We start from the raw sequence: 17,082 nt of genomic DNA on the forward strand, positions 1-17,082 counted from the left end.
ACCAGCTCTGTCCATGTACATCTGCTCACTGCACAGAAAGACTGATCCTTTGATGAGGCAACCAGTCTCCATCACCAGGCTTCCATCTCATTGAGAAGGGCCTATGACCCTCCTGCAGCAAGTTAGAATTCTCTTGTTTGCATCCTTTTTATCTTACATTCTCAGTCATCAGTAGCAATGAAAAAGATACTAATACTTTCAGACTGCATTCTGCTTGGGCGAATTAAACTTTCTCACTGATCAATGCTGAATGCTAAATCAATTTGCGCCTGTTGCTTGGATTACTTGCTGCAATAATTGCATTGGAAAATTCATTTAAATCCATTTGTGCATTGCTTGGGTTACTCGTGGCACACCAATATCTGTACTGCTCAGATTTAGATTTTGCACTGCTTTTAAAATGATAAGTGTAGGGCAACATTGCTTCAAAAAAGATTTACTTATGAAGAATAGCCTTGATCAGTGCTTATTACAGAACCTCAGGTATTGTTCCAGTCACAAGTGGATTACGTTGATACCTTGGAGAGCTTATGTTCAAGCTTTTACCAGAGATTTTGTACCAAAATCTGAGCAGAACCTCATTTTGAATCAGTGACCAATGTGTTGTCACCATGGTTTCCTTATTGTACCACCTGTGGGAAATTTCTGAGATTCACATTGCATCTGCCTGAGTTTAAATATCGAATGAATACAGGTGTTGTAGCACACTGGACATGTACAGTGCCATGCACTTGATAAAATGGTACACCACGGAAGCACACCATTCAGCCCATCATTATCAGGTTCACTTTGTAAAAGCGCTGTGCAATTGGGTTCATTTATCTTTCCCATTGACCTATTTGAAGTGCTTAGCGACTTTCAAAAGAGAAATGTCTGTTGGATCAGCTTCCACCATCCTTTTTTGGGTATATATTTCAGATCCTAACAATTAGCTGAATTTTAAAAAAACACTCCTAATTTCTCTTGAATTTCCTCTCTAACAAAAATTCAGCTCTAAGTTTTAGCATAAGATGGCAATAGTATTGGAGATAATTGCAACTGGTATCTGTTTAGATTATTCACAGAAACTGTTGTCTATCTGAAGGTCTCGGTAAAGGAGCATTTGTCTAAAGTGTATTTTCATTTTATTGGTGCTTTCATTTTTATTGATATCTGACCTTGAATTTGGATGTTGGGACATTGAACAAATTTTCTTTACATTTCCAGGAGCATCCTCCTCCAGCTGAGAATTACTACCTAACTGCTGAGTCTGGGATGGGAACTCGTAAACGGAAATCATCTGGAGATGATTCTGATCCAAGAAAGTGTAGAAAAAATTGAGGTTCCTTCAAGTCTGTGATTTAGTTTTATGGTAAATGCCATTAATATTGCTCATTCAAGAAATGATTGTTTAAGAAAGGACAGATTTTCATGCCACTACATTCACCTGCAATGATAAATTCAGTACGTTTTTCAGTGGGGTATTTGGAAGCTCAAGAACATTGAACTGATTTATAAAATTCGGCACCTTATTTTTGGCTCTGTAAGGTCCATGTCAACCAATTAAAACACCAAGCTCCTTCATTTAATTATTTGTTCAATCTCCTCTTCGGTTTGTTATTAAAGCAGAAGATAAATATTTGACTACCTTTTTTGATAGTATTTTAAATAAATATATTTGCCTAGAAAACTTTTTGTTGTTGGTCTGAACTGGTATTACAGTATCTCTCCCTTTTACACTGTATTTTAAGTCTCTGCCTCTGCTCAAGATGGTGGCTTGTACAACCTAAAATATGATCTCATCATCAAGAACGATTTTTCTTCTGATGTGAGCATTCCCTCTTGGATGTTGAGATATATAGGAATTGCAACACTCAATTCTTTTGATGTGTCAGCTACTCTGTGACTGAAAATCAGCCTTGAATGTTCATCTCACATGACTACTTCAATCAGTTTTAAGTTAAATTCCTTGGACATATTGGATTCCAGAATTTTTAAGTTTTGGGATCACTGGAACCTAACATGACTCCTTGGTTACTGAAAAGTAGATTTTTGAAGCTTCTTCATGAACTCATGAGAAATTTAATCTTTATCAGTAGAAAGGAGTTCTCAACATGCGACTACAGGTAGTGTGTTGTGCTAACTATCCAAACATCATTCATAGCTCCTCTATGATTCAGCAATGCCAAGCTATTGAGTCTCCAAGGCCCATTGTCTCTTGACTCCAGAATCCAGTGAGCTAAAAAAAAAATTACTGAACCGACAAGCATCCACAACCTGGACTATTCAGACGAAGTTCTACACGACTCTTCGTCAGAATCTGTACACTCACTCAGCAGAGTCACGATTGCCTTGATGTTAACTGCTTCTCTTTTCACAGCTGCTGCAGTATTTTGCTTGTGTATAGGTTAGTTATCGTGCATATTTCACAACCTTGTTAGGACAAGCCTTTACTGCAGGTAATTTAACAAGAAGTGGAAAAAATAATGACTCTGTTAAAGGCACTATTATAAATGTGAATTGAAGATACGCAGCAATCCAGGAAACCTGGCAAGGTCACTGAATTAATCACTTGTATTTCCTTAGTGTCTGCTTTTTATGTTCCTTCCAAAGTGCCTGAATGTTTGAAAATGGAAGGTTGCTGAACTTCAGAGAGGAGACTGCAGGAGATTTGAAGAGCTAGACTTACCTTGTGAGCCAGGCTAAATTTGGGACCACAGCCCAAAGTTTTCTGATTGATGGACAAACTTCAAGGCAGTGGCAGTTTTGTTCAAATTTTTGCAATGTGACAGTCAGCATCTTACTGTGTTCTGTTTCACACTATTAAACTTGGGCCAATTATGTCAAAGAACACACTTCTTAGTGGCCATACTCTTAACATCCAGCAACACTCCTTCCACTGGACACTTGGTTCCTGGCCCCAGCCTGTTTCTGCATCACTTCTGCTGGATGTCTCTTGTCACACATTTCTTCCACTTCACATTCCAATGAAATGTTCCAATTTCATCTTTTCTCCCACCACCACTGAATATTTAACCCATATTTTCTTCTTCAACGTTACAATCTTCAGCCTTCCTCCTATTTAATTTGGGATAAAGTAATTTTAATTTTTCCATCACTTTTTAATGCCTGTTCCTTTCTGACATAGGGTCGGATGATGTGGAGTCTGTGTGGGTGGAATTGAGGAACCACAAAGGCAAAAAAACCATAATGGGAGTAATGTACAGACCTCCTAACAGTGGTCAGGACCACGGGCGCAACATGTACCGGGAAATAGAGAAGGCATGTCGGAAAGGCAAGGTCACAGTGATTATGGGAGACTTCAATATGCAGATGGACTGGGTAAATGTTGCCAGTAGATCCAAAGAAAGGGAATTCTTGGAATGCTTACAGGATGGCTTTTTGGAACAGCTTGTCATGGAGCCCACAAGGGAGCAGACTATTTTGGACCTAGTGCTATGTAATGAACCGGACTTTATAAAAGATCTTAAAGTAAGAGAACACTTAGGAAGCAACGATCATAATATGGTAGAGTTCAGTCTGCAGTTTGAAAGAGAAGGCAAAATCGGATGTAATGGTGTTACAGTTAAAGGTAATTATGAGGGCATGAGAGGAACTGACGAAAATCGACTGGAAGTAGAGCCTAACGGGGAAGACAGTAGAGCAAAAATGGCAGGAATTTGTGGATATAATTGAGGACGCAGTACAGAGGTTCATCCCCAAGAAAAAGATTATCCGGGGTGGGATTAGACAGCCATGGCTGACAAAGGAAGTCAGGAAATGTATGTAAGAAAAAGAGAGATCCTATAAAGTGGCCAAGAGCACTGGGAAATCAGAAGATTGAGAAGGCTACAAAAACAAACAGAGGATAACAAAGAGAGAAATAAGGAAGGAGAGGATCAAATATGAAGGTAGGCTAGCCAGTAATATTAGAAATGATAGTAAAAGTTTCTTTCAATACAGGCAAAAGTAGACATTGGGCCACTTCAAACTGATGCTGGAAGGCTAGTGATGGGAGATAAGGAAACGGTTGGAGAACTTAATAAGTACTTTGTGTCAGTCTTCACAGTAGAAGACATGAGTAATATCCCAACAATTAAAGGGAGTCAGGGGGCTGAATTGAGTATGGTTGCCATTACAAAAGAGATAGTGCTAGAAAAGCTAAAAGGTCTTAAAATTGACAAATCTCCTGGCCCCGATAGGCTACATCCTAGAGTTCTGAGGGAGGTGGCTGAGGAAATAGCGGAGGCGTTGGTTGAGATCTTTCAAAAGTCACTGGAGTCAGGGAAAGTCCCGGATGATTGGAAGACCGCTGTTGTAACCCCGTAGTTCAAGAAAGGATCAAGACGAAAGATGGAAAATTACAGGCCAATTAGCCCAACCTCAGTTGTTGGTAAAATTCTAGAATCCATCGTTAAGGATGAGGTTTCTAAATTCTTGGAAGAGCAGGGTCGGATTAGAACAAGTCAACATGGATTTAGTAAGGGGAGGTCGTGCCTGACAAACCTGTTAGAATTCTTTGAAGAGGTGACAAGTAGGCTAGACCAGGGAAACCTAGTGGATGTGGTCTATCGAGACTTCCAAAAGGTCTTTGATAAGGTGCCACACGGGAGGCTGTTGAGTAAGGTGAGGGCCCATGGTGTTAGAGGTGAGCTACTGGCATGGATTGAGGATTGGCTGTCTGACAGAAGGCAGAGACTTGGGATAAGAGGTTCTGGTTCTTTTTCGGAATGGCAGCCGGTGACAAGCGATGTCCCGCAGGGATCAGTGTTGGGTCCGCAGCTGTTCACGTTATATATTAATGATCTGGATGAAGGGACTGGGGGCATTCTAGCGAAGTTTGCCGATGATACAAAGATAGGTGGACAGGCAGGTAGTACTGAGGAAGTGGGGAGGCTGCAGAAGGATCTAGACAGTTTGGGAGAGTGGTCCGGGAAATGGCTGATGAAGTTCAATGTGAGCAAATGCAAGGTCTTGCACTTTGGGAAAAAGAATACAAGCATGGACTACTTTTGAAACGGTGAGAAAATTCATAAAGCCAAAGTACAAAGGGATCTGGGAGTGCTAGTCGAGGATTCTCTAAAGGTAAACATGCAGGTTGAATCTGTGATTAAGAAAGCGAATGCTATGTTGTCATTTATCTCAAGAGGGTTGGAATATAAAAGCAGCGATGTGCTACTGAGATTTTATAAAGCTCTGGTTAGGCCCCATTTGGAGTACTGGTCTAGTTTTGGGCCCCACACCTCAGGAGGGATATACTGGCACTGGAGCGTGTCCAGCAGAGATTCACACGGATGATCCCTGGAATGGTAGGTCTAACTTACGAGGAACGGCTGAGAATCATGGGATTGTACTCATTGGAGTTTAGAAGATTAAGGGGAGATCTAATAGAAACTTACAAGATAATACATGGCTTTGAAAGGATGGAGGCTAAGAAATTGTTTCCGTTAGGCGAGGAGACTAGGACCCTTGGGCACAGCCTTAGAATTAGAGGGGGTAAATTCAGAACAGAAATGCGGAGACATTTCTTCAGCCAGAGAGCGGTGGGCCTGTGGAATTCATTGTCGCAGAGTGCAGTGGAGGCCGGGATGCTAAATGTCTTTAGGGCAGAGATTGATAAAGTCTTGATGTAACAAGGAATTAAGGGCTACACGGGGAATGAGGGTAAGTGTAGTTGAAATGCCAATCAGCCATGATTAAATGGCGGAGTGGACTCGATGGGCCGAATGGCCTTACTTCCACTCCTATGTCTTATGGTCTTAAGTAATGTCACCTATAAATCCTATTGGTAACTTATTGCCATATTTCACCAATGTATTTCAGACCCTGCCTCTAAATTTAGAAATTCAGACATCCAGAAGGAAAAAATAGCAAATTCTCAAAACAGCAGTGCGAAAATGACCAACTGTTCTATTTTGTGATATTGATTTAGGGATAAATATTGGCCAGGATAAAGTCCCTTCTCCAAAATGCCATGGAATTTTTCATGGCCACTTGAAAAGGCAGGCAGGGCCTCTGTTTAAAATTGAATTTGAAAGATGGCACTTCTGATAAAACAGTAGTCCTTCAGAGCTCAAATCCTGAGAAGTTTGAACCACTCTCCCATTGAGGTAGATTATGAGATAGGAAGAGCCCTCAAATGTGCTTCACCATTTAATGGGATCATGACCAATCTGACATTCCTCATGTCCACTTTCCTGTTTTTCCCCTGTAAACGTTGATCAGTAGGGGAATCAAGAATCTCAATCTTAAATATACACAAGATCACTGCCACCATAGCTGTCTATGGCAAGGATGTCCAAAGACACTGAACCCTCCAAGAAATTTCTCATCTCAGTCTTAAATTGGTGCTCTTTTATTCTGAAGAGAATATCCTCTAGTCCCAGATGGAGAAGCATCTTCTCAACATTTACCATCAAGCCTCTTAAGAATCCTACATGTTTGAGATCACCTCTCACTCTTCGAAACCTCCAGTGAGGAGAGTCCCAACCTGTTTAGCCTTTACTTAAAGTCAGTGTCTCCATACAGAGGATCATCCTAATAAACCTGCTCTGAAATGTCTCCCAATAAAGTGACAATTCTCAAGAGGACCAAAACTGCTCTCAGTACTCCAGATATGGTCTCAGTCAGCACCTTACACAGATGTAGTAAGACTTCCCTACTCATACTCCAAGCCCCTTTGAAATAAGGGTCACCATTTCCATTTATCCATGTCAATGCCCACTTGTTACAGGTTGCTAAGCTGACAAAGCCACCCATAGCCACTTACTGTTCCCTGCCCATTAGCCAATTTCCTATCCACACCAAAACTAGCTTTAATACCACAGGCTCTTATGGCTAAACCTATTGAGGTACCTTGAATGGGTTCTTGAAGTTCAAATACAACACATCCAACGGTTCTACTCTTAGAATCATAAAGATGTACAGCACAGAAACAGACCCTTCTGTCCAACTCACCCATGCCAACCAGATATCCTAACCTAATCTAGTCCCATTTGCCAGCACTTGGCCCATATCCCCCAGGATCTTACCATTTAGTATATAAATCCTACCCGATTCGCCTTTCCAAAATGCAGCACCTCACATTTATCTAAGTGAAACTTTATCTGCCACTCCTCAGCCAATTGGATCAAAATCCCATTGTACTCAGGTAGCCTTCTTTGTTGTCCACTACATCTCTATACCTCCATTTTCATATCCAAATCATATTTACATAATGACAAAAAGCAATGGACCCAGCACTGATCCTTGTGGCACACCACTGTCACAAGCCTCCAGTCTGAAAGGCAACCTTCCACCACTACCCTGTCTCCTACGTTCAAATCAGTTCTGTATCCAAATGTCTAGTTCTCCCTGTATTCCATGTGATTAACTTTTCTAACCAGTCTACCGTGAGGAACCTTGTGAAACGCCTTACTGAAGTCCGTATAGATTATGTCCACCACTGCCCTCATCAGTCCTCTTCATTACTTATTCAAAACATTCAATCAAGCTTGTGAGAAATAATTTCCCATACGCAAAGCAATCTTTTGTTGAGATTTCCTTGAAAAATGCAAATTAGACAATCTCTTTCCCCTTTCATAAATTCATGCTGACTCTGCTCAACCAGATTATAAATTTCCAAATGTGTTATTGCTACTGTAGTAACTGATTCCAACATTTTTCCAATAGATGTTAGCTTAATCAACCTATAATTAGCTACTTACTGCCACCCTCCCTTTTTGGAAAGGGATGTTACATTGGCAGGTTTCTAATCCTCTGATACTTCCAAAAATCCTCGGACTCTGGAAGAAGTATAGCCAATCTCTGGCGACTACTTTTAGGATTATCAAACGCAGACCACAAGAGCCTTTTGAAATGGTCCCCCTTGCTCATTGATATATACCTGATGAATCACGTGCTTCTCCAGAATTATCACCCCTTCTTGATCTTTCTCAATGACTGAGCTAACTCACCCGTACCTCCCATGCCACCTTAAATTTCCCAAAGTAGTGAGATCCAAACCCAAGAAAGTGATCAGAAAATGAGACGATGGAAGTTCCATTATTTATTCTGCACAAAGTTCACAATTATTCTACAATTCAGTACCCAAGGGGTTTCACTGCTCCAGTGAATGTAGCAGCAATTACTGTCAGGTTTCCAGCAGCACTGAAGACAGAGGAATTTAGTATCTCACTGGATCCAAATACACCCTGATGTCCAACAGCACCTATAAATGAGTGAAAACAGTCATAACTGAATCAAACTTGAATAAAAGTAAATTAAATTGCACAATAAAATAATGGAACAAGGAAATCAGAAACATTAAAAACCTTCGATCTGGTAGCAGAAAATTAGAATCAAATTCTGCAAGAATTAAGTGGAAAGCTCATCTAGCAGTAGGTGATTATTATAATTATTATAATCTCTGCCTACCTTGACACCATCCTGTCCTCCTTAGCCCAGGAACTCCCCACCAAGTTCAGGATACACCCTTCACCTCCAAGATTTTGGTTTCCCCAGCCCCCAACGCCTCATCTTCACCATGGACATCCAGTCCCTGTACAATCTGCCACAATGAAGATCTCCAAGCACTCAGTTTCCTCCTCTCATGCTGTCCCAACCAGTACCCTTCTACCAGCAACCTCATCTGTCTGGCTGAACTGGTTCTCACCCTCAATAACTTCTCCTTCCAATCCTCCCTCTTCCTCCAACCAAAGGGGTGGCTGTGGGCACCCACATAGGACCCAGCTATGCCTGCCTTTGTTGAAATTTACAAAAATTTACCTGTATCTCTACTAATGTCATCGAATGTATCTGTTACAGCTGTTGTGGTCGCCTCTACATCAGGGAAACAGGATGCTTTCTTGTGGATCATTTAAGAGAATATCTCTGGTACACCCACACCCACCAACCCCACCGCCCTGTGACTGAACACCAACTCCCCCTCCCACTCTTTCAAAAACATGCAGATCTTGGGCCTCCTCTACCGCCAAACCTTTATCACAATGTCTGGAGGAGGAACGCCTCATATTCCGCCTTGGGACCCTGCAACCACACGGGATAAATGTGGATTTCAACAGCGTCCTCACTTCCCCTCCCTCCACATTATCCCAGTTCCAAGCCTCCAACTCAGCACTGCCCTCCTGACCTGTCCATCACCTTTCCCATTTATCTGCTCCACCCACCCCCCCGACTTATCACTTTCTCCCCCACCTTCATCTACCTATCGCTTTCTCAGCTCCCAACCCCCCCTCCCCTCCTCCATTTATCTCACTATTCCCCAAGCACATAAGCCTCATTCCTGATTAAGGGTTTATGCCCGAAATGTCAATTCTCCTGCTCCTCGGATACTGCCTGACCTGCTGTGCTTTCCCAACACACACTTGACACTTACCATCTTGTGTAAAAACAAAACTTGCCTCTTGCACCTGATTCAAACTTTTGCTCTTTTACCTTAAGCCTACATCCCCTAGGAATTGACATTTCTATCCTGGGAAAATGGACTATCTAGTCTGTGTTTCTCAATATTGTAAACTATCAGGTTGCTCCTCAGCCCAATGTTCAAGTGAAAACAATCCAAGCTTGTCCAATCGCTCCTCAATTAATACCAGCCAAACCAGGCAACAGCCTGATGTACCCTTGTATCCTCTCACAGCCTTCACATCCTGCTAGTGTAATGTGGTATCCACCTTAATATTTTTCAAAACACACACACTCCTTAATATCAACATGCCTCAGAATATGAACATTCTGCTCATTATCTTACAATTATCCATGTCTTCCTGCTTGAATATATATGCAAAACACTTCTTTTGGGTCCACAAACAAATTCCCATTGGTCAAGAGCAGACCTAACTTTTCCCTAGCTACCCTCTTGGTCCTAAAGTACATATAATATGCCTTGGCATTCTCCCAAACCCTACTTGCCAAGGACATTTCATGGCCCCTTATGGACTTCCTAATTCCTTGTGTAAGTTCTTTCTTGCCTCCTCCGTGTTTCTCAAGAGCATTGTCTGACTTCAGTTTTCTAAACCTTACAGATGCTTCCTTTTACTTTTTGACTAAACTTTCAATATCTGTCATCTAGGGTTTCCAAATCTTGCAATCATTATCTATCATGCTCACAGAAACATGCTGATCCTGAACTCTTAACTGGCCTTAAAAAGACTCAATCAGATGATGGGGTCATCCTATAGGTCTCCCAATAGATTCAAACATCTGTCCCCAATTTAATTTCTTCAGTTCCTAATTCTGCTGTAATTAACCCTCCCGAATTTCACTCCAGGACCAGTTATACTTATCCATAACTATCTTAAAACTTACGGAATTATGATCACTATGCCCAAAATGCTCCCCAACTGAACTTTGGATCACCTGGCTGGGCTCATTCTTCAAGTCGAGTCTGCTCCCTTCCTTGGTTGTACTATCTACACTGTTTCAAGAAGCCCTGCTGGATGCATCGAACAAATTCTGTTCCACCTGAGCCCTGGCACTAAGGGAATCCCAGTCAATATTGAATTTAAAATTACCCACTACAACAACCCTGTTATTTCCATGATCTTCTTTATATATATCTGTTCCTCTACCTCCCTCTGGCTGTTGGGTTGCCTCATAACCCCAGAGTGATTTCACCTTGCTTATTCAGGAGTTCTGAGGTCTCACCAACTAAGCCCTCCAAGGTGTCCTTTCAGCCAGCTGTAAGTCTCATTTATTAGCAATGCAACTCCCCCAACCCCTTTTTCACTCGTCATACCTGAAATATCTAAACCTTGGAACATTGAGCTGTCAGTCCTGCCCTTCTCTCAACCAAGTTTCTGTAGTGGGCACATCATAGTCTTGTGTACGAACAGAGGCTGTCAGCTCAGTCTTACCTGTTATACTCCTGCCATTGAAATAAACACACCAGTCAGACCAGTACTGCAATGTTCATTAACCTGGCCATGCCTATTCTTCTGAATAGATTAAGTCAACTAAGTCTATCTTCTCCTCAAGCACTCTATTGCTGACCTAATGTGGTAGTTCCCACCCCCTGCCACACTTTGGACCCTGTGTGTCATTAGCAAGTCTCCCTACCAGGATGTTGATGTCCCTCCAGTTTAGATGTAACCCGCTCTCATACAAGTCCCTCCCGCCCTGGAAGAGATCCCAATGATGCAAGTATCTGAAGCCCTTCCTCCTGATGCCAGTTCTTGAGACAGCATTCACTTGGATTACCTATTTATGACCTCACAAGCCAATTGCAGAGGGAATAATCCTGAGATTACAACCCTAGAGGCCCTGCTTTTAAGCTCCTAACTCCCTAAATTCCCTTTGCCGTGTCCCATCACTCTTCCTGCATATCTTGTTACTAACATGGCCCAAAACCTTCTGTGCGCACTCAGTCATCCTTGACCCTGGCATCAGGGAGACAACACACCATCTTGGAGACTCATGCACAGACAGAAATGCCTCTGACGAGACAGTTCCTGATCATTACCACTTACCAACATTTGAACCCCCTCAGCTGCACAAATGCCATCACAGCGCTTCTGATCTGGCTCCTGTTGTTGCTTCCTTCTCCTGGCTGTCACCCATCTATTTGGCTGAACCCTTGTGACCAGATCCCCAAAACTTCTATCTATAAAACACTCTGCCTCCTACATGCTCCTGAGTGTCCAACTGCCAGTCCAACCAATCCATGTGGTGTGAGAAGAGCTTCAGATGGACACTTCCTACAGATTAGTCATTGGGGACATTTGACCGCTCTCCGATCTCCCACATCTCACAGGAGCATACCACTCCACTCTCTATTATTGTCCCTCAGTAATGTTGTCCCTATTGCTGTAAAGTGAGTCCCGACCTGACTTTACCTTCATGTTGCTCACACTCAGCAAACCCCGATGCTCACCAAAGCCTGCTCTTTGACCTCCCAGCCCCTCTCCAAAATGGACCTCTAGTTGGATGCTCTTTCTCCTGGTGAGCACCGAGTCCTCTACGATCCCCTTCTCAATTGTGAGCAAGCAACCTCTCCCATTGTCATCCTCAATTACCTCACTACTGTCCTGGTGTAACTGACAAATTTGTGTAGTTCTCAACTTAAGTTTCACTATTTGTATTTGAAGCTGCCATATGACAAACTATAAGAAAACCTCCTTTGCCCCAACCCTTTTGTTTATACTCATGAACCTTCTCTGTGTGCCACATTCTCCACAGCCTGTCCTGTTAGTTTTGCTTTCAATCTATGTTGTAGCTTAATGATTTTATTTCTGAAAATCCATTAGATCTGTTGCATTTCTTTCATCTATAAAGGACTCTAAAAATTTGCCACAAATTTTATGCTTGTCAAGCATAACCTATACTTTAGAACCTACTGCTGAATGATCTTAATACTCTTGCCAAGTACTTAGTAATGTAATCCAGTTTGTATCCTGTTCAGAGAACAGTTTAAAATATAAATGATTTAGAAAATGTAGGTTTTTTAGGTTAAAACATTACATATTACAGCAATGGCCATCTTTGGTCATGTCTCATGCAGATGCAATAATGCTTGGTTAGATGTCAGCACACATTACATGGATACTTACAAAGCTACCAAAACCTATATCAAATGCTTACATCTAATAATTCCACACATCCGCATAAAGTGTTAATACAAATTTAATCCCAATGTGACCTCACTCAGGAATTAGTTACCCAAACTCCCAAAAAGAAATATTACCTACCTTGGTGGGATCTTTCCCTATACTTCAGATTAAGCCTCCAATGAGCTCAGTATTAGCCTGGGTTTTCAGTTTGGGGAAGGGAGCAAGTGAAAACAAAGTGGAAGGAAAAACAACCAAGTCGGGCAATGTCAACGGTATCAATGCGACCGATGAATTTTTTTTTCCCCACCTTCAGTCACAGAGCTTTGCCAGCTATTCTCTTTTCTCATTCAAACATGGCACATGTACTCTTATCTGTGGGGTCAACTAAACAAAATGGAAGATCTGATGTATTTTCAACAACACAAAAAAATGGAATCACTCCTTAGCCACTGGGCTAGGATCAAATATATCTGTTCTTATCAGTTTACAGTCTAATACATCCCTACCAGGGGCCCATAAATTTATTTCTGGTGCAGAGATGGAATAAGGACATGCTCCATCCACTTTAGCAATATAGTGTCCCTGGGAATGGTGTACCAGGTGCCCTTTGGCATTAGTGCCCCTAGCTGTGGAAGCGGTTCAAGTCTCACTTGCTCCAGAGGCATGTAGTAACATTACTCACAGGTTGATCGGAAAAATGTTAAAAGTAAAAACAAATACAAGATGCTGGAAATCTGAAATAAGAAAAAAGTATGCTGGAAAACTCAGGTCAGGGACAGAAACAAGTTAACAATTCAGCTCGATGACTCTACATTGCTATTTCCCTTGACCTGTGATGGAAGTGTTAAATTGGGGGCCCAAGGGGGGGGGTTGTCCTGAACAAGATGATTTGTGATAAGGTGGAGGTGAGGGGAGATTAAGCAAATGTTATGATGCAGAAGCTGGAGTGCGCAGCAGTGGATAGAGTGAGGAAACAAACACACAGCGTTCATGAGGCATGATGGTTACAGCAAACCATCAGAATACAAAATTAAGTGGAAAAGATGGGAACAAGTTGAAGACCCAACTAGCCAGAGGATATATAAGATTGCAGACAAGATTTTTAATGACTAATAGGTTGTAGGGTTATGAAGATTAGTTAAGAAATGGAGTTCAGGCCAAGGTGACATGAGTCATGGTCATAGTGAAAGGCACAGCTGGCTCAAGGGGCTGCACAGTATACTCCTGGGCCTAGTTCGTTCTAAGCTGCAGGCAGAGATGATGATATACAGCTGAAGTCCATTATGGTACAGAATCCAAATCAAGGGATGCAGCTCCTGCCCTTTCACCTCCCTGCCTTCTCACTGTCACTGTCAAAGGGAGGTTCCAAACACTTCTTAGTTGACACTTGCTTCGACATTAAGTCCCCATTTAACCTTGAGTCAGGTCAGTCATCTGCTTAATGTTACAATGTTCACCAGATAATCACTTGTTAGACCTCTTGTTCGGTGCACAGTCCACTTGCACAAATTTCTAACTCTGCCAATGATCGGGGTCAGTGCACCCCTTCCCTCTATTCAAAACAGAACAATGCAATCTCACATTCACAGCTCACATGATTCCTGTACCAGACTGACCGACCACTTCACAGACGAGCTTTAATCAATCCCAAATTACAACACCAAGTTTCAGATCACTTATTTTATTTCTCTATCTTGTTCCATGTTAATCTTTCTTCCCATGACTTTCTGCAGTGTTCCAGTGAATCTCAACCAAGCCTCAAAGAACAACCACTTTCAGCTCAACAACCTTCAGTCACCTCTGCCTATCTTTTGTTTATTGGAATGATCTTTGTTGGGTTTCTCCCCATCCTTTCATGTTGTACTGACGTTTGGTTTATGTAGCAATTTACCTCAGTTGGATACAACTTATGTTTCTTCACTATCTACTGTTGCAATAGCCAGAAATTGTGTATCAAGGAATGTTTCGTTACTTCAACACTCATGGCCTCTACTTAGAACATAGAACAATACAGTGCAGAACAGGCCCTTCGGCCCTCGATGTTGCGCCGACCTGTGAACTATTCTCAGCTCGTCCCCCTACACGATCCCAAAATCATTCATGTGCTTATCAAGAATCTTTCCATTGACCCAGTACTCTTCCTTCCTGTTATTCTTCCCAAAGTGCATCAGCTCACATTGAGCTGCATTGAACTCCATTTGCCACCTCTCAGATCAATTCGGCAGTTTATCCAAGTCCCCCTGCAAGCTGTAACATTCTTCCACACTGTCCACTACTCCACCAACTTTAGTGTCATCTGCAAATTTACTAATCCAATGAACCCCTCCTCTTCCTGCTCCACCCTCCCTTCAATTAACTTCAAAAGGTTTGTATATCTTCAGCTCGGATGGGAGGTCATCAACTGAATTCAACCTGTTAGTCTCCCTAGATTCTGTCTGAAACAAATTCTGTGAAAAGGCACAGAAGGATGGAGCATTTGATATCTACAGCGATGTTAAAAATGAATAACTGAACACATTTCAGTTCCCTGGTATCCACTTGCAAAATGATTTGCTCATTTGTTTTCCCATAAAGAATCACAGCTAACGTGTAAAAAAAAGTTCTTTTTCTGCAATTAGAAACCCAACATGGAAAAGCTACGGTGAAATAGTATCAGAGAAACTGGCTCTATCTGCTTATAGAGAAAAGACCAGTCTGGTGTGCCTCTTCGAAGAAAAGCCATGTTGAAAGTATATTAAATCAAATCCAAAGAGGCAAGGTCGGTGTCATCCTGTTGAGTTCAGAATGGGAATCGCAAATCCACAAGACGATGCATAGCCTGGGCTACTCACCTTTAGTAGATTATTGAAAGGAGGGGTAAACGTTTACAAATACAAATGGGACGAGAGAAAGAAAGGAAGGAAGGCAGGTAGGCAGGCAGGAAGGCAGGAGGGACGGCAGGAGGGACGGCAGGAGGGACGGCAGGAGGGACGGCAGGAGGGACGGCAGGAGGGACGGCAGGAGGGACGGCAGGAGGGACGGCAGGAGGGACGGCAGGAAGGCAGGAAGGAAGGTAGGCAGGAAGGAAGGTAGGCAGGAAGGAAGGTAGGCAGGAAGGAAGGTAGGCAGGAAGGAAGGTAGGCAGGAAGGAAGGTAGGCAGGAAGGAAGGTAGGCAGGAAGGAAGGTAGGCAGGAAGGAAGGTAGGCAGGAAGGAAGGTAGGCAGGAAGGAAGGTAGGCAGGAAGGAAGGAAGGTAGGCAGGAAGGAAGGAAGGTAGGCAGGAAGGAAGGAAGGTAGGCAGGAAGGAAGGAAGGTAGGCAGGAAGGAAGGAAGGTAGGCAGGAAGGAAGGTAGGCAGGAAGGAAGGAAGGTAGGCAGGAAGGAAGGAAGGTAGGCAGGAAGGAAGGAAGGTAGGCAGGAAGGAAGGAAGGTAGGCAGGCAGGAAGGAAGGTAGGCAGGAAGGAAGGTAGGCAGGAAGGCAGGCAGGCAGGAAGGCAGGCAGGCAGGAAGGAAGGAAGGCAGGCAGGAAGGAAGGCAGGCAGGAAGGAAGGCAGGCAGGAAGGAAGGAAGGCAGGCAGGAAGGAAGGAAGGCAGGAAGGAAGGCAGGCAGGAAGGAAGGCAGGAAGGCAGGAAGGAAGGCAGGAAGGAAGGAAGGCAGGAAGGCAGGAAGGAAGGAAGGCAGGCAGGCAGGAAGGAAGGCAGGAAGGAAGGAAGGCAGGCAGGCAGGAAGGAAGGAAGGCAGGCAGGCAGGAAGGAAGGCAGGCAGGAAGGAAGGCAGGCAGGCAGGAAGGAAGGCAGGCAGGAAGGCAGGAAGGAAGGAAGGCAGGAAGGCAGGAAGGCAGGAAGGAAGGAAGGAAGGCAGGAAGGCAGGAAGGAAGGAAGGCAGGCAGGCAGGAAGGAAGGCAGGCAGGAAGGAAGGCAGGCAGGCAGGAAGGAAGGCAGGCAGGAAGGAAGGCAGGCAGGAAGGAAGGCAGGCAGGAAGGAAGGCAGGAAGGCAGGAAGGAAGGCAGGAAGGAAGGAAGGCAGGCAGGCAGGAAGGAAGGCAGGCAGGAAGGAAGGCAGGCAGGAAGGCAGGCAGGCAGGAAGGAAGGCAGGCAGGAAGGAAGGCAGGCAGGAAGGAAGGCAGGCAGGCAGGAAGGAAGGCAGGCAGGAAGGAAGGCAGGCAGGAAGGAAGGCAGGCAGGAAGGAAGGCAGGAAGGCAGGAAGGAAGGCAGGAAGGAAGGAAGGCAGGAAGGCAGGAAGGAAGGAAGGCAGGCAGGCAGGAAGGAAGGCAGGAAGGAAGGAAGGCAGGAAGGCAGGAAGGAAGGAAGGCAGGTAGGCAGGAAGGAAGGCAGGCAGGAAGGAAGGCAGGCAGGAAGGAAGGCAGGCAGGAAGGAAGGAAGGCAGGAAGGCAGGAAGGAAGGAAGGCAGGCAGGCAGGAAGGAAGGCAGGCAGGAAGGAAGGCAGGCAGGAAGGAAGGCAGGCAGGAAGGAAGGCAGGCAGGATGGCAGGCAGGATGGCAGGCAGGATGGCAGGCAGGATGGCAGGCAGGCAGGCAGGCAGGAAGGCAGGCAGGAAGGCAGGCAGGAAGGCAGGCAGGA

At 43.8% G+C, this 17,082-nt stretch overlaps 2 protein-coding genes and 1 pseudogene across 3 annotated transcripts in view; 2 read left to right on the forward strand and 1 right to left on the reverse strand.

The window, feature by feature from the left end:
• Positions 1-1,669, forward strand: part of topbp1 (DNA topoisomerase II binding protein 1) — a 68,723-nt gene extending 67,054 nt beyond the window's left edge. For both annotated transcript variants that reach the window (XM_087978518.1, XM_087978519.1), the window contains one exon: positions 1,207-1,669. In XM_087978518.1, the coding sequence (XP_087834644.1) occupies positions 1,207-1,320 (114 nt within the window). In that variant the 3' untranslated portion in view covers positions 1,321-1,669. The remainder of the gene's footprint in view (positions 1-1,206) is intronic.
• A 6,344-nt stretch (positions 1,670-8,013) lies between these two features.
• The window catches only part of cdv3 (carnitine deficiency-associated gene expressed in ventricle 3), a 37,018-nt gene continuing 27,949 nt past the window's right edge, over positions 8,014-17,082 (reverse strand). Inside the window, exon 5 of the mRNA XM_043719448.2 lies at positions 8,014-8,188. Coding sequence (XP_043575383.2) covers positions 8,152-8,188 — 37 coding nt within the window. The 3' untranslated portion in view covers positions 8,014-8,151. The remainder of the gene's footprint in view (positions 8,189-17,082) is intronic.
• Positions 12,959-13,126, forward strand: LOC122564580 (U2 spliceosomal RNA; annotated as a pseudogene).

This window comes from Chiloscyllium plagiosum, unplaced genomic scaffold, assembly GCF_037043375.1.
Source record: "Chiloscyllium plagiosum isolate Xiang-an unplaced genomic scaffold, Cpla_swu_hap1 HiC_scaffold_34, whole genome shotgun sequence".
In the NCBI taxonomy this organism is placed as follows: Eukaryota; Metazoa; Chordata; class Chondrichthyes; order Orectolobiformes; family Hemiscylliidae; genus Chiloscyllium; species Chiloscyllium plagiosum.